Source organism: Bidens hawaiensis, unplaced genomic scaffold, assembly GCF_021521415.1.
Source record: "Bidens hawaiensis isolate Kalapana, Puna unplaced genomic scaffold, B.hawaiensis_p1.1 tig00016270_1, whole genome shotgun sequence".
NCBI classification, from domain to species: Eukaryota; Viridiplantae; Streptophyta; class Magnoliopsida; order Asterales; family Asteraceae; genus Bidens; species Bidens hawaiensis.
Genome location: NW_027492488.1, coordinates 226,174 through 244,557, shown reverse-complemented (window position 1 = coordinate 244,557; position 18,384 = coordinate 226,174). Strand labels below are relative to the sequence as shown.

At 42.0% G+C, this 18,384-nt stretch overlaps 2 protein-coding genes across 2 annotated transcripts; both read right to left on the bottom strand.

The window, feature by feature from the left end:
• Positions 1 to 16,667: 16,667 nt before the first annotated feature.
• LOC143551159 (uncharacterized) lies at positions 16,668 to 17,003 on the bottom strand. The gene has a single exon (XM_077041660.1). It carries the CDS (start codon positions 17,001 to 17,003, stop codon positions 16,668 to 16,670), a length of 336 nt encoding a protein of 111 aa, XP_076897775.1.
• A 119-nt stretch (positions 17,004 to 17,122) lies between these two features.
• On the bottom strand, positions 17,123 to 17,965 carry LOC143551158 (uncharacterized). Its single transcript, XM_077041659.1, has one exon. The coding sequence runs from the start codon at positions 17,963 to 17,965 to the stop codon at positions 17,123 to 17,125; it is 843 nt and encodes a 280-aa protein (XP_076897774.1).
• Positions 17,966 to 18,384: the final 419 nt, after the last annotated feature.

Sequence of the window (18,384 nt, the reverse complement as noted above, 5' to 3'; positions counted from 1 at the left end):
ATGGGGGAATGCGAGGTTTTACGCTAGCAACCCGAGTTTTTGATTTATCTGTTTTTTATTTTTTCATGTTACTAAGGATCCACCCAACTGAAGCTGCTCGTACTCAATCTACATTCGAGAAACTGATTTTGAGGGCATTCTATTTGTCTATATAAATTAAAAAAATAAAAACCATCAAAATCCAAAAAAATTAAAAAAGTCAAAAATATAAAAACATGTTTGTTACTTATCTTTGTGTTAGTTGTGTACGACGCTATATGCAAGTGATTTTGCTCAGTACAGGTTATATATTTCCGCATGATAGCTCTGGATGGCGTTTTGCAACTATTCTCCCGAGGTTACGGTCACGAATGAAATGTTATACGACCGTGAATACACATATTATGAAGACATGCACATAAACCAGAGGAGTAATACGTTCTTTTATTTTATTATTTGCTTTTATTTCTAGTTTATTTTATTTTTATTTCTTTTCCTGATGCTCATTGGGGACGAATCGTCGTTCAAGTGTGGGAATGAGAGTTTATTTTACTTAGTTTTAAGAAAAAAAATAATAAAATATATAAAATGTTCAAAAAGGCAAAAATATTTTAAAATGTTTTGTCCCTTGTTTTCAAATGTTTTGCATTTAACAGGAAATGATATTATTACCGAGTGTTCTTAACAATCTCTTGGTTTTCTTAATAATATATATAATAAATCATAACAGTTGCGTATATAATTTGGGATGTGTCGGTAAGCACAACTAATCCTGAAAAGTTTCCCTTTAGTATTCTTAATTGAGCCTTAACAAATTCATAAATTTATTGGGTTCCCATCTTGGGGGGGGGGGGGGGCAATATTAAATTTAATATGATATAGGGAGGATTACCGTAATCTTTTTACTTTGAGGTGGTGAGAATTGGGTGCACTTAAAATCCAGCACAACACTCGTTTTATGAAAATAATTGAGTGGTAGCGCCCCGCCAAAAGTCCATATTTTCATGAGCTTTGATTTTAGTTATATATTTAGGGTATTATTATAAAAAAAGTGCAAATAAAATATGCAAAAATAATCAAAAATATCAAAAGATGCCAAAGTTGTCCATACTATACATGGCTGAGAGTTTGCGTGTTGCCAAGGGGATAGTGACTCTGAGGTTATCGCTATTGGGGCTTGAAAGTTTTTAACCAATCAATAAAATTTTAGGTTTATATAGGACAAAGTTAAATAATATCTAGGATCAGCTCGTATGACCATTACATGACCAATCATTCATAATTTCATCTAGTGCACTTTCTTCTTACCATTAAAGAGTCAATTGCTTACGATGATTTGTCAGACCATTTTGCATCAATTCTAGCCTAGCTAGCTCTTTATGTTTGAGATACGGTTAAGATTAGCTGCCACTCCCGTGTGATTGATTATTGCATGAATTAGTTTTGTGTAGTCGTTAATTGCATTGTTCGTGTCACACCCCGGTCGTAATTGGCGGAAAAACCGAGGCGTGGCGACGGGGTCGTGATTGATTGAGCACAATAGATTTAAAAGTCTAAATGCATAAACTTAAAACATGTCAACATTTCAACAATTTAACAGGTAGCAAATTCGTTCCATTACAACAGATAATGCTAACATCAATCCTAAAAGTCTTCCATCTAAGGCCTCTATCAGCTATTTGCTACTTCCTGCTTCATTTCCTAAAAACATGTAACAAAAACGTCAACTACATAAAGTAGATGAGTGAATTCATAGGTTTAAGGAAAAAGGGATTATACACAAGCATACTAGACTAAGTTGTAGGGGTTTATATATAGGGTGTACCATCGGCTAACCCACCACTCCTACAACTTATCCTACCATGCTTGGGTATAAAGCCCGGTTTTAAAAAGGTTTGCAAGACAAGACAAGCGTACCAGACTAGGTTGTAGGGGTTTATATATAGGGTGTACCATCGGCTAACCCTCCACTCCTACAACCTACTCTGCTAAGCTTGTTTATATTTGTAAATCCAAGGTATAAAGATAGGTCAACTAATAATGTAGTGATAAGCCCTACACAAGCATACTAGACTAAGTTGTAGGGGTTTATGTATAGGGTGTACCATCGGCTAACCCACCACTCCTACAACATATCCTACTATGCTTGGGTATGCTTATCAACTCAACCCAGACTGCAAGAGTTATGTATAATGATCCCAAGTATTATTCCCATGCATACAGGTGTAATGATATCAAGGATATATGTATAAAGATACCAAAGAATCATATGTCACCATGTCTTGATGATAATGATGATAATGCATAATGATCACACGAGACCTGACATCAACCCACACAAGACCACACGATGCTACTTGATTTCCATGATGGTAACCCAAATCGATCACTTTGGATACCATGAGAGAATTCTAAAGCGTCCACTTTAGTATCTCTTGGATTCCTAATCGATCACTTAGGAAATCCTTCGGATTCTTAATCGAACACTTAAGAACCCCATAGGTCACGTGTATTCTAAATCGAACACTTTAGAATCCCACATCTAGTGACGGCCTGTCTACCGATCGACCACTTGGAGACCAAACATATGCACTAGTGTGACCTATACTGCCTATGTTCACACGACCACTAGACTGTCCAATGAATGATGTGTTTTCATGATAATGTATAACGGGCACATGACTTTGATTTCCAAACGTCCATTGTTCCCTAAGCGATCAATGATTCCCATGTTTACTCCTGAATAACTGATTAGACATACACAACTTCCGAGAAAGTTAAGGTATGAGTAACCTGCCATGATTACTTGTTTCCCCGATGTTCATTGTTTGCAAAAGATTTGCCAAGAATGTCTATGATAAAGAATGTTTGAATAAATGAGTTTTGTCAAAACGTGTACAGTTACCATGTTTCCACCCCAATGATTTGAAAAGCTTAAAAGAAAAAGGGGGCTATGAACTCACCTTGTTGGCTAAGTATGGTTGCTAGGGTGGTCGAGTGCTGCCAAACGTCGATCCTCTAAGTCTAGACAAGGACATAATAGGTTAACAACACGCTTTAAGTCTAAGAGTATAAGCCTACGCGACCTCGAGCAAAAACCAAGATTTAAAGTTGAAAACAAGCTGATTCTGGCACATTCGGTCGAATAAGGGCAGGTTCGATCGAATCAGCTACTTGTTCGGTCGAATATGGTATTGGTTCGGTCAAAGGGGCTGGAAGAACACGTTCAGTCGATTGAGGACTCGTTCGGTCGAGTAGGATGTACATTCGGTCGAATACAATCGTATTCGGTCGAATGTGTATTCTGATTCGGTTAGTCTGTTCGTTTGCCCACTGGTTCGACCGAATGGTCTCTTGTTCGACCGAATAGGAGATGGTTCGACCGAATAGGGGTCTATTCGACTCCTTCAAGCCGGATGACGGAAAAACCTACGGGATTTTGACGATTTTCATGATTTTTCGCCCAAAATCAATGTTTTATACATGGAAATGCTCGGAATCCATAGGGCTATTGATTCCTAACGTTTATAACAACAAAAGTATGATTTTTGACACCAAAAATGACGAATTTTGACCAAGAACACACTTGAAACATAAGTTGGGGTTTTTGCTCGATTCGGGGCCGGATTTGATGATAAAAACGTATGATTTTCAAGAAGATCTTACCAAAAACAACAATAAACAGATTGGTGAACTCGAATTTTGGATTGAACAACTTTCTCTCACTACTCTCTCTCTAGAATTGGGGTGTTTGGGTGTGGGTGTGGAAGAGATGAAAGAAAATGGTGGAGTTTGTTCTTGCACTACGCTTATATACTCGGTTCTATCGGGTTCGGGTTTCGGTTACCTACGGGTCAAGGCTAGCTGAGTTCATAAGTTTTAACGAGCTAGAACTTTTCAGTAAAAATTTTATAAAAATCATTTTTCAAGTAATCGATTGAAATCTTTTTAAATAAAAACCTTTTTATTTTTTTGAAAACACAAAATTAATATTTTTCAAACATAAAAGTTCTTTTTATGAAATAAACATTTTTAGCTGAAATAAACAGATTTTCCAATGATATGGATTCCGAACTTATCGTCCAGAACCCAAAGTGTATAGTTTCCGATGATTTCTTGATTTTAGTTTACCAGTCAAATTCCAGGGCGTTACATCCTCCCCAAATTAGAGGAATTTCGTCCCGAAATTTAGATTTTTAGTATACTTGATGCAACGATGATTAAGATTACATGATCCCATGATGACCACTATGCGCCACTACTTCTAATATTCGTCTCAGATACCACCCAAATCAAGCTGAAGGGGCTTATATATAGGGTGTACCGGCGGCTAACCCACCACTCCTTCAACCTTACTTGAGTGTCTCCTTCGACTCCTATTAGGTTAATGACACACAGGACGACACACTATTTTCCACTACAAGGCATCACCCTCAAGCTTTACATCAGACATATTCATTTCGGATTGAAGGGGTTTATATATAGGGTGTACCAGCGGCTAACCCACCACTCCTTCAATCTTCTGTGAATAATTCCCTCAATAATTCTTGAATTTAATGTCTCACAGCTGCCACGCTAACTATAAGTCCCTAATTCCAAGTTTCGCTTCAGACATATTCAACTCGCGCTGAAGGGGTTTATATATAGGGTGTACCAGCGGCTAACCCACCACTCCTTCAACCTTTGTCGAATAATTCCCTACACGAACCTTGAGTTCACGACTCCTAGTTGCACAATAGCATATTGCTTATACACGTATACACCTGTGACCTTGATGCAATTATATTCCGGACTATAATTACGAGCTCACCTTGTATCAATGTATAAACTCTATTGCGCGCGGCTAGAAAATTTGACACGACACCACACACATACACACAACCATGCTCCATGAATGCTAGAATGATGACAAATTTTGGCTTAAATGATGTATAAATTCCCCAAGGTTTATATGATTGAGTAGATATGACTTGTGCTTTCCAGCATGAGCCCTGAGTAGCCAAAATTTGTGGATGCAAATAAAAGAATACTTATAAGCATAACAAGGCAACATGATATTCATTGAATAACACAGTTATTTGATACATGCTGCAGATTTATATTGACTTCTAGACAATTAGATTACAAGAATATAGACTAAGAGAACAGATGAGGGTATTTCTCCTTCATCTGATCTTCGCGTTCCCATGTAAACTCGGGTCCGCGTTTGTTATTCCATCGAACTTTCACAAGCGGTATGCGGCTACGCTTGGTCTTCTTGACCTCGCGATCCATGATCTCGACGGGTTCTTCAACGAAAAGCAAATTGTCGCTAATTCGAACCTCGTCGACGGGAAAGTGAAGGGCCTCGTCAACAAGACACTTCTTTAATTGCGAAACATGAAAAACGTTGTGAACTCTACTGAGTTCCGGTGGCAGCTCAAGACGATAGGCAACTGGTCCGATCCTTTCAAGGATTTTGAATGGTCCAACATACCTAGGAGCGAACTTTCCCTTCTTCCCGAAACGGACTATGCCCTTCCAGGGGGAAACTTTCAGCATGACACGGTCACCAACTTGAAACTCGAGTGGCTTGCGTCGTTTGTCGGCGTAGTACTTATGCCGGCAACGAGCGTCTTTGAGTCGCTGTTGAATGAAAGCAATTTGATCGGTTGTCTCCTGTATTAGTTCGGGGCCGATGATCTGTGAATCCCCGGTCTCGGACCAACACAAGGGAGAGCGACACTTGCGGCCGTAAAGAGCTTCAAACGGCGCGCATTTAATGGTAGCGTGGTAACTATTGTTGTAAGAAAATTCTGCCAGTGGCAGATGAGCTTCCCAACTACTACCGAAATCGAGGATACAAGCTCTCAACATGTCTTCTAGGGTTTGTATGGTCTTCTCGCTCTGCCCATCAGTTTCTGGATGATAGGAAGAGCTAAGCTTCACACTTGTCCCAAAGGCCTTTTGCAAAGATTTCCAGAACCTGGAAGAAAAACTGCTGTCACGATCAGACATGATGCCCTTAGGCACACCGTGACGGGAAACGATCTCACGAATGTATACCCACGCCAACTTTTCCGTAGTGTAGTCTTCACGAACCGGGATAAAGTGGGCGGATTTTGTTAGAATGTCCACAATAACCCAAATTGAGTCATGACCGCTAGGCGTCCGTGGTAGCTTGGTGATGAAATCCATAGCTAACTCTTCCCACTTCCACTGAGGAATAATAGGTTGTTGAAGTAGCCCATACGGCCTTTGATGCTCTGTCTTGACTCGCGAACAAGTCAAACATCTCATCACGTACGAAGCGATATCTTTCTTCATCCCGGGCCACCAATAATGGGGTTTAAGATCTTGATACATCTTGTTGCTGCCTGGATGAATCGAGTATCTGGACTTGTGGGCTTCATTTAGAATAAGCGTCCGAAGAGGCTCAGAGTTCGGGATCCACGCTCGGTCAAGAAAATAGAGGATGCCGTCTGACTTGGTTTCGAATTTCTGCTCGGCTCCACATGACAAAATGCCCTTGAGATCACCATTCACAAGCGCTTGATTCTGAGCTTCACGAATTAAGGAAGGAAGGTTGGATTGAATCCGAATAGAGTACAGCTGGGTCCTTTCTTTACGACTCAATGCGTCAGCCACCACATTAGCCTTTCCCGGGTGGTAGCGAATTTCACAATCGTAATCGCTGAGAAGTTCGACCCAGCGTCGCTGCCTCATGTTCAACTCTTTCTGATTGAGGATGTGTTGTAAGCTCTTGTGATCGGTAAAAATGACACACTTTGTACCGTACAGGTAATGTCTCCAGATTTTTAGGGCAAACACCACTGCACCCAGCTCCAGGTCATGTGTGGCGTAGTTCTTCTCGTGCACCTTGAGTTGTCGAGAAGCGTAAGCGATGACCTTCCCTCGTTGCATTAAAATGCAACCGAGGCCCTGATTCGAAGCATCGCAATAAACGGTAAAGTCATCGTCACCTTCCGGAAGTGATAGAATCGGTGCATGGCAAAGCTTATTCTTCAGAGTTTGGAAAGCTTCCTCTTGATCTTGTCCCCACACGAAAGGTTCCCCTTTCTGGGTCAAAGTGGTTAAAGGCAAGGCAATCCTGGAGAAGTTTGAGATAAATTGGCGGTAGTAACCGGCCAGACCAAGAAATGAACGGATTTCGGTAGGTGTTTTAGGCGCTACCCAATTTCTGATGGCTTCTATCTTGGAAGGGTCGACGTGAATGCCGTCGACATTGATGACATGTCCCAAGAATTGAACTTCCCTTAGCCAAAATTCACACTTGGAGAACTTGGCATATAGTTGCTCTTTCCTGAGAAGCTCCAAAATAAGCCTGAGATGAAGCTCATGATCGGTCCTCGAACGAGAATAAATGAGAATATCGTCTATGAAAACAATGACAAACTGATCAAGATATGGACGGCAGACGCGATTCATCAGATCCATGAAGATGGCGGGAGCATTGGTCATTCCAAAAGGCATAACCATGAACTCGTAATGACCATAACGAGTTCGGAACGCAGTTTTCGGGATATCCTCTTCCAGAACACGCAACTGATGGTAACCAGAACGCAGATCGATCTTAGAGAAAAACGTAACACCCTGGAGCTGATCAAAGAGATCATCAATTCTCGGTAACGGGTACCGATTTTTGATGGTGAGTTTATTAAGCTCCCGGTAGTCAATGCACATACGGAAAGTCCCGTCCTTCTTTTTGACGAAGAGTACTGGGGCTCCCCATGGAGACGAGCTAGGGCGAATGAATCCCTTGCTAAGAAGTTCTTGAAGCTGATTTGATAATTCTTGAAGTTCCGACGGAGCTAGACGATACGGTGCCTTAGCAATAGGGAGAGCACCAGAAATAAGATCGATACGAAATTCCACCTGCCTTCTAGGAGGAAGTCCAGGCAGATCTTCGGGAAAAACATCAGAAAATTCACGCACAACTGGAATGTCCTGCAGTCTCTTGTCTTCGGATTCCTTGAGAGTAACATGAGCTAGAAATGCGGGATACTTCTTTCGAAGGTACCGACTGGCCTTTAAGCAAGAGACGATCCTTAGGCATCCACCCGATTTTTCGCCTTGAATAGTTAGAATTTCGCCAGAAGGTAAAGGGATACGAATAAGTTTCTCGGCGCAGATTACTTCCGCGTGATTGCTGGACAGCCAGTCCATTCCCACAACTAGATCGAAGCTTCCAAGACGAAAAGGTATAAGGTCAATACTGAACGATGTGGTGACAAGAGTAAGGGTGCAATTTCGGATGACAGACTTCACTTGTTTGGACTCTCCACTAGCAAGTTCAACAGAAAAGGCAGGGTCCAACTCGGAAATTTTTAATTTCAGCAAAGGAACCAATTCGCAAGAAACAAAGCTCCTATCAGCTCCTGTATCAAATAGGATAGACACCCAGTTGTTGTTAAGAATAAACGTACCAGTAATAACATCGGGGTTTTGGCGTGCTTCGGCAGCTCCAATGGTAAAAGCCCTCCCGCGAGCCGGAGGGATGTTGGTGACGCGGGGGCATCGATTTCTGTAATGGTCCATAGCGCCACACTCGAAGCAGCCTCGAGCAGGGTTAGGCTGAGGGTTAGCTTTCCCCACAGCCAGTTGGTTGCCAGGACTCCTGCATCGCTCCACCAGGTGCCCGAATCGTCCACAATTCGTGCACTTGCGGCACGACTCTCTAGTTGGGTGATGATAAGAACATAAGTTGCACTTGGGATGTAGCCCAGTATATTCCTTTCTTGGTCTTCCCTGAGCTGTTGTGGCTGGAGCGGGGGCTATGGAGTTGATAGGCGTAGCATCAGTGATTGCAGCTAAGTTGGTCGCTTTCCGCTTCCTATTGCTCCCCTTTTTCGCTTTCCCCTCGGAGGATTTGCCCTTATCCTGTTGCAGAACACCAGACTTGAGCTGTTCCCTGGTCAGACGGGCAGTGAGATCGATCGCTGCCTTAAGTGTAGTGGGGTCAACTCCAACCGCAATGCCCCTCATGGAGTCCGGAAGACCGCTGATGTATTGCTCGACAGCGCGAGAAGCTGGGGTAACCATATGGGGCACCAATAAGGAGAGTTCATGAAATCTCTCCGTGTACTTCATGTGATCCGCGCCCTTCATCATGTGCGCCCTAAACTCAGCCTCCAGTTTCTGGATCTCGGTTCTCGGAACGAACTCCTGCGTGACTAGCTCAACAAACTCAGCCCAGGGCAGGGCTAGGGCCGCGTCTCATCCCCTGGTTCTTATCTCGTTATTCCACCACGTGAGAGCCCGTTTGTGGAACATACTCGCCGCGAATTTGACCCTGAGTTCATCCGGGCAGGAGCACATGTTGAATGAAGCTTCGACTTTCTCGAACCACTGGAGAAGACCAGCGGCTCCCTCGGTTCCACTAAAACTTGTAGGCCTAGTGTTGGTAAAAGCCTTATAGAGCTTATCGGCCTGAAGAGTGGGATTCGGTTCTGGGGCTTGTGGTGCACCCGAGGTTCCTTCTTGCCTCATGTTGTTTACCAGACCCGGGAGAACTGCTGCAATTTGCTGCGCTATGAGGGCAGCGAGGTCAGCGGGGTCAGCATTGACGGATGAGCGACGAGGAGGCATTCTATAAAAGAATAAGAATGCGCATTAGTTAAATTGAGAATAAAGAATAACTGGATAAGGAATTGCCAAAGAGTACATCGCTACTAGATTCACAGTTAATGATGCAACACATAAGCACATAGCAAGCATATAAGTGTGGGCATGTGATAGTGATGCATGAATTATCTAGAGTCAAGGGTCCTAGGTTATAGTCTAGGTCGGTTTCCTAATTCCCTATAACCATTGGCTCTGATACCAATCTGTCACACCCCGGTCGTAATTGGCGGAAAAACCGAGGCGTGGCGACGGGGTCGTGATTGATTGAGCACAATAGATTTAAAAGTCTAAATGCATAAACTTAAAACATGTCAACATTTCAACAATTTAACAGGTAGCAAATTCGTTCCATTACAACAGATAATGCTAACATCAATCCTAAATGTCTTCCATCTAAGGCCTCTATCAGCTATTTGCTACTTCCTGCTTCATTTCCTGAAAACATGTAACAAAAACGTCAACTACATAAAGTAGATGAGTGAATTCATAGGTTTAAGGAAAAAGGGATTATACACAAGCATACTAGACTAAGTTGTAGGGGTTTATATATAGGGTGTACCATCGGCTAACCCACCACTCCTACAACTTATCCTACCATGCTTGGGTATAAAGCCCGGTTTTAAAAAGGTTTGCAAGACAAGACAAGCGTACCAGACTAGGTTGTAGGGGTTTATATATAGGGTGTACCATCGGCTAACCCTCCACTCCTACAACCTACTCTGCTAAGCTTGTTTATATTTTTAAATCCAAGTTATAAAGATAGGTCAACTAATAATGTAGTGATAAGCCCTACACAAGCATACTAGACTAAGTTGTAGGGGTTTATGTATAGGGTGTACCATCGGCTAACCCACCACTCCTACAACATATCCTACTATGCTTGGGTATGCTTATCAACTCAACCCAGACTGCAAGAGTTATGTATAATGATCCCAAGTATTATTCCCATGCATACAGGTGTAATGATATCAAGGATATATGTATAAAGATACCAAAGAATCATATGTCACCATGTCTTGATGATAATGATGATAATGCATAATGATCACACGAGACCTGACATCAACCCACACAAGACCACACGATGCTACTTGATTTCCATGATGGTAACCCAAATCGATCACTTTGGATACCATGAGAGAATTCTAAAGCGTCCACTTTAGTATCTCTTGGATTCCTAATCGATCACTTAGGAAATCCTTCGGATTCTTAATCGAACACTTAAGAACCCCATAGGTCACGTGTATTCTAAATCGAACACTTTAGAATCCCACATCTAGTGACGGCCTGTCTACCGATCGACCACTTGGAGACCAAACATATGCACTAGTGTGACCTATACTGCCTATGTTCACACGACCACTAGACTGTCCAATGAATGATGTGTTTTCATGATAATGTATAACGGGCACATGACTTTGATTTCCAAACGTCCATTGTTCCCTAAGCGATCAATGATTCCCATGTCTGAATAACTGATTAGACATACACAACTTCCGAGAAAGTTAAGGTATGAGTAACCTGCCATGATTACTTGTTTCCCCAATGTTCATTGTTTCAAAAGATTTGCCAAGAATGTCTATGATAAAGAATGTTTGAATAAATGAGTTTTGTCAAAACGTGTACAGTTACCATGTTTCCACCCCAATGATTTGAAAAGCTTAAAAGAAAAAGGGGCCTATGAACTCACCTTGTTGGCTAAGTATGGTTGCTAGGGTGGTCGAGTGCTGCCAAACGTCGATCCTCTAAGTCTAGACAAGGACATAATAGGTTAACAACACGCTTTAAGTCTAAGAGTATAAGCCTACGAGACCTCGAGCAAAAACCAAGATTTAAAGTTGAAAACAAGCTGATTCTGGCACATTCGGTCGAATAAGGGCAGGTTCGATCGAATCAGCTACTTGTTCGGTCGAATATGGTATTGGTTCGGTCAAAGGGGCTGGGAAGAACACGTTCAGTCAATTGAGGACTCGTTCGGTCGAGTAGGATGTACATTCGGTCGAATACAATCGTATTCGGTCGAATGTGTATTCTGATTCGGTTAGTCTGTTCGTTTGCCCACTGGTTCGACCGAATGGTCTCTTGTTCGACCGAATAGGAGATGGTTCGACCGAATAGGGGTCTATTCGACTCCTTCAAGCCGGATGACGGAAAAACCTACGGGATTTTGACGATTTTCATGATTTTTCGCCCAAAATCAATGTTTTATACATGGAAATGCTCGGAATCCATAGGGCTATTGATTCCTAACGTTTATAACAACAAAAGTATGCTTTTTGACACCAAAAATGACGATTTTTGACCAAGAACACACTTGAAACATAAGTTGGGGTTTTTGCTCGATTCGGGGCCGGATTTGATGATAAAAACGTATGATTTTCAAGAAGATCTTACCAAAAACAACAATAAACAGATTGGTGAACTCGAATTTTGGATTGAACAACTTTCTCTCACTACTCTCTCTCTAGAATTGGGGTGTTTGGGTGTGGGTGTGGAAGAGATGAAAGAAAATGGTGGAGTTTGTTCTTGCACTACGCTTATATACTCGGTTCTATCGGGTTCGGGTTTCGGTTACCTACGGGTCAAGGCTAGCTGAGTTCATAAGTTTTAACGAGCTAGAACTTTTCAGTAAAAATTTTATAAAAATCATTTTTCAAGTAATCGCTTGAAATCTTTTTAAATAAAAACCTTTTTATTTTTTTGAAAACACAAAATTAATATTTTTCAAACATAAAAGTTCTTTTTATGAAATAAACATTTTTAGCTGAAATAAACAGATTTTCCAATGATATGGATTCCGAACTTATCGTCCAGAACCCAAAGTGTATAGTTTCCGATGATTTCTTGATTTTAGTTTACCAGTCAAATTCCAGGGCGTTACAGTTCGGTTAATACTTTGTGTGTTGATTGATTGTGATAGACGTATCATTAGGGTTTATGTTATTTGATTCATTAAATCAGTAGATTAACCACCTTTGAGTTGGACCAAAACCTTAGGTGTCAGCTTATCTTTCTAGTTAGTTGATCGGGTTAGTCGTTGCGAGACCACGTGCGGTTTTCCAACTATCGGCTAGGTATAGTTTGTAAGTTGAGTTGTTTTATCTTTTGTGTTGAATTAGCCCTTTTCTTATAGGTTTATAATAGCTTGAACCTTAGCAAGTCTTGTAGTTTTAACATGGACCACGTGTTAAATTATTAGGGTACTTAGAATAAACAACCAAGAATTAAAAGTTAATCTAATACGTCGTTAGGGTTTTCTGGTAAAACTGACCGTAGAGACCCATTTACCTTGGCTTCACCATTGTTAGCACATCTTTAGAACCATGGTTTCAACCACGTGTTAGCACCCGAGTTATCCTACAGCCGTTAAGTCATCCTACCTAGGTGATTCGCTTTCCAATTATCGTTAAATCCCGTTAAGTCTTCCCGTTAGTTTTGTTAAGTTAAGTTAAGTTAGTTAAAATTATATTAGTAAAAAATAATTAATATAAAATTAATTAAATATTATTTGCTAGGACTTGGATTAGGGTTTATAATCTGAGCCGTTCTCACGTGCCTTCGAGTTCGATATCGGCACTTTCCTTATCTTTGCTACACGCGACTGGTACACTTGACGTTTGTGTACCAGGATAGTTTGTGTGATGGCCAATGTTGTCATGAAACATGCAATGCTTATTGGGATTCAAATGCGTTCACTTCATGAGTGGTTGTGGTTTTTTGAAATTCATATTTGCCGTAGTCAAAAGCGCCGAAGGAGTTTTTGTTAACGGAGTCTAATTGTTACTGTTTTGTCTGAATTTATGATCCTTATTCTTATTACCAATTAATGTTCTCGCATCTTGTTGCTTTGGTGCTTCCACGGATGGTTGAAGTCTAGACCAAATTGATCCCTATGCTGGCTTATTCACCCGCGCATTCTTGAATTCGACCTTTGTTGTCTGTTTCAGACTCTCAAACCCTAAGATTTTTCTGTTCTAGCAAAAATCTTTGCTGCGAACATGATTTCATCCAGTTTGTTTGGTTTTTAAATCGTAGTTGCGATTTGTGGTTATTTTTTTATATATATTTTCGCACATCTGAGGGTGGTTAAGCGAAGACCCCCCACCGCTCCTGTCTTTCCCGTAACGAGCTCACGGTGGTCTGTTTTGCAGGTTTCCATCATCGAACTTGTAGGGATAAGATTTTATTATCGTGTTGTTAGTTACTCGACCCGTATCCTGTGGAACCATCGGTCTGACCTACCTAGGTTTATATTCGTGCTTCTTCATTGGCTCCATCCGTGTTTGTGCTAGAATTGTAAGAGTTTTTGTTTGTTTGGGTAATATGAGTCAATCTATTCGAGGTCCGACGGAAATTCCGGCGATAACTAGACGTTCAATTGGAGGTCCAACACATGCAGGTTCGACTTCTGGAGATTTGGGACATGTGATGGTGGAAACTCGTCGGGTTTGCAGGGAGCCATATCTGATGAACATATCTGGAAGTTCTCCTCCGGCGAGATCTCATCGTCAGAATGTCAGATCTGAGGTAATCCAATATCCCAAAGAATGTTTTGCAACTGCAACAAGAGAAAGTTATCGCCGAGTATGAACGTATGATGCGAGAAGAGAGAACTCGTGCAAGGACTTTGGTTTATGATGATGTCTTGATCAGATCTCCATCTCCTCCCTCAACAATCAGGTGAAGTCAGATCCGAGAAAGTGGCCGAACAGATGTGTTTTTTGAGGAAGATATTGAAGAGGGAAGTCGTGATAGAGGTCGTCCAGTTCTGCGGGGACCTACCCACAGAACTGTGTATGATCAGAGTCATGCTTCCCGGAGCAGAGACCTTAAGTATCTCCATGACGATGCTAGTTAATTTAGCGATGACAGTCAGGTTCATGTAAGGGAAGGGACCAGCCGCCCACGTGCGATGGTCTTACATACCGAATACCGTATCGATGCGGAAGAAGATTATGCTAAGCCGTATCGTCCGGTGCCGTTCTCAGAAAAGTCAAAATTCGTCCAGCGTATTGCTACGGCTCCATTTCCGGTTAACGTGAAGATATAATGGAATGACAGATTCGAGCGATCATCTTCTTAATTTTGTTGCAGTAGGAGGAGTTAGCGGTTGGACTCTTTTTTACTGGTGTCATATGTTTGCCTTAACGTTGACAGGGGCAACGCGTGAGTGGGTCGAGAAATTGTCGGATGGACAGATTAAAAGTTGGGATGACTTGGTTGCTAAGGTCTCACATCATTTCAGTCAATAGAAAAAACACACGCGGGTTCAGTATGAAATTTTGGATATTGTTAGGCGTAACAATGAATCGGTTGAAGATTTCAATACACGATTTAATGACGATAGCTTGAACATCGGATGAATCAGCGAAGATATGCTACGGGGGGCCTTCCGCAAGAACATTCGGAGTGGCGCCTTAATCTGATTTTTAACTAGAAAAGATGGTATTCCCAAAACGTGGGATGAAATCATGTTCGCGGCAAAGATTTTTGCTAGAACAGAAAAATCTTAGGGTTTGAGAGTCCGAAACAGACAACAAAGGTCGAATTCAAGAATGCGCGGGTGAATAAGCCAGCACGGGGATCAATTTGGTCTAGACTTCAACCATCCGTGGAAGCACCAAAGCAACAAGATGCGAGAACATTAATTGGTAATAAGAATAAGGTTCATAAATTCAGACAAAACAGTAACAATTAGACTCCGTTAACAAAAACTCCTTCGGCGCTTTTGACTACGGCAAATATGAATTTCAAAAAACCACAACCACTCATGAAGTGAACGCATTTGAATCCCAATAAGCATTGCATGTTTCATGACAACATTGGCCATCACACAGATGACTGCCTTAGCTTAAGAAATGAAATTGAAATCGCAGGAGACCCGTAAGCCACCCGCACAAGTCAATCTTGGCCCAAGGAGGGAAACTCTGCGGATACAAGAGATAAGATGTTGATTGTGAAGAATGGAAAAGCGAGCCCGTTGTGTTTTCACGGGTCAAAGGCGGTCCTTGTATGAAGTACGCGCTGATAATTACTGCCTTGATTGGTCATTATAGATCTCAGTACGTCTTCTTTGATGCAGGAAGTACGTTTGATATCATGTATGAACAATGCTTTGAGCAGTTGGACTTGGAAGACAAGGCGAGGTTGAAACCTATTCACACACCGGTGTCTGGTTTTGGATATGAGGTGATGCATCCGCGAGGGGTGATTTCTTTTCCTGTTACACTCAGTGATGGAATTCACTCGTGAATCGAGGATGTAGAATTTTTGGTCTTGCCAGCAAATCGAAACATGATGTAATCTTGGAAAGAGAATCGATTAGTGATTTCAATGCTAACCCATCTACAGATCACCGTGCGGTCCGAGTTCCAACCCGCACAAGCCATGAATAAGTTTAATTACACGCAGGTCACTTCTGGCATGTAGGCCAGGAATAAGTTTAATGGCACGCGGGTCACTTCTGGCACGCAAGCCAAGAATAAGTTTAATGACACGCGGGTCAATTCTGGCACGCGGGCCATGAATAAGTTTAATGTCACGCGGGTCACTTCTGGCACGCAGGCCAGGAATAAGTTTAAAGACATGCGGGTCATTTCTGGCACGCAGGCCAGGAATAAGTTTAATGACACGCGGGTCACTTCTGGTACGCAGGCCAGGAATAAGTTTAATGACACACGGGTCACTTCTGGCACGCAGGCCAAGAATAAGTTTAATGGCACACGAGTAACTTCTGGCACGCATGCCAGGAATAAGATCAGTTTGTACACAAGGTATATTGCGGGTAAATAATTACTTAAAGAAAAAATTGGCACACATGCCAATTTATAATATAAGTCTCAACGTAAAGCAATACGGACATTATTTTTAACTACTGATGGCACACAAGCCAGCAAATAAAAATAACTCGTAACCCTTCACATGTAGCACATTTTTAATTGGGCGACGTTCCACGTTCTTGGGATCTCAGTTCCGTCCAGTTTCTCTAACTTGTAAGCACCTTTAGATAAGACTTCTTTAATGGTGTATGGCCCTTCCCAAGTTTGAGCAATTTATCCAAAGGGTTATTGTCCAGATGCTTCATTATTGCGGAAGACAAAATCTCCCGCATAGAATTTACAAACTTGAAACTTTGAATCGTAGTACTTTTGAAGTTGACGCTTGTAATTTTGTTCTCGAATAAGTGCTAACTCGCGTCGCTCTTCTAAAAGATTGAGATTCAGACAGAGTTCTTCTTCGTTACTACTGATGGCCAACGTTCTTGCGGATGGTGATCCAAACTCCGCTGGGATCATGGCCTCAGTACCATATGTTAAACTGAACTGTGTTTCTGAATTACTTGTCTTCTTTTGAGTTCGGGAGGCCCAAAGCACATGGGGAAACTCATCAACCCAACCCATTCATTTAGTTCCCAATCTTGTCTTAATCCCATCTTTTATGGTTCGATTGGCTTTCTCCACTTGGTCATTGGCTTGCCGGTGAGCCACTGATGTGAACACTTGACCAATTTGTAGCTCTTTCAGCCATGCTTGCAGTCCTCCGTCTGCAAACTGAGTTTCATTATCGCTGACCAATGTTTTCGGAAGGACAAAGCGACAGATAATGAACTCTCAAAAAATTTATTTACACTGGAAGCAGTGATGGAGGCAACTAGCTTAGCTTCAACCCATTTGGTGAAATAATCAAATGCCACAATAAGAAATTTAACACGTCCCGGAGCTTCTGGGAACGGTCCCATGATATCAATCGCCCATTTCTGGAATGGCCATGCATATGTTACTGGCACCAATTCATTTGTTGGCCTTAAGGTGTTGGGTGCTTGTCGTTGGGATGAATCACATTTTCGAATTTCAGCCACGGCGTCGACGTGCATCCCTGGCCAGTAATAACCCGCATTCATTAGTTTAGCCACTAGCATTCTAGGACCCGCGTGTAAGCCACATATTCCTTCGTGAACTTCTCTTATTGGATAGCTGGCATCTTCTGCATCCACACATCTGAGGAGCGGACCCAAGATTGATATGCGATAAACTACCCCATCTTGCAATTCGTAATTCAAAGCCTTGTGTCGAGTTTTCTGGGTTGCTGAGTTTTCCTCTGGTTGTGTCCCGAATGACAAATTTGCGACAATTGGAGTCATCCATGATTCGACTCCCGTCTGTATGACTAGCACATGGTGTTGCGGAATTGAAGGACGATCTAGAACTTCAATGCGGATCTCTATTGCAATGTGTTCAAAGGTGGTGGAAGCTAGCTTACTCAAAGCGTCAGCGGATTTGGTCTCACTTCTCTTAATGTGGATGATTTTGCATGAGTTAAACTGAAGTAACAGATCTATTGCTTGAGATAAGTAAGATGTCATCACTTCGTTCTTAGCCTCATAAGATCCGTTAATCTGTCCTGAAATTAAAATTGAATCAACACGCGCTTCCAAATGCTGAACGCCAAGTTTCTTTGCGATCCGCAAACCCCCCAGGAAAGCTTCGTATTCTGCTTCATTGTTTGTGCTCTTGAAGTCCAACTTGATAGCATAAGTAAACTCTTGGCCTTCAGGGTTGACCAACCAAAGACCCGTACCAGACCCTTCGTTTCATGACGCACCATCTACGAATAGTGACCACACCTAGTCCTGTTCAGGGGGGCGTAGGAGTCTGTTGCTCAATCAAACACTCTTTCACTTTGTTTTGCAGGACTTCTGCGACAAAATCTGCCAAGACCTGTCCCTTGATTGCGGGTCTTGGTTTATACTCAATTGTATGTTCACCCAACTCAATGGCCCAT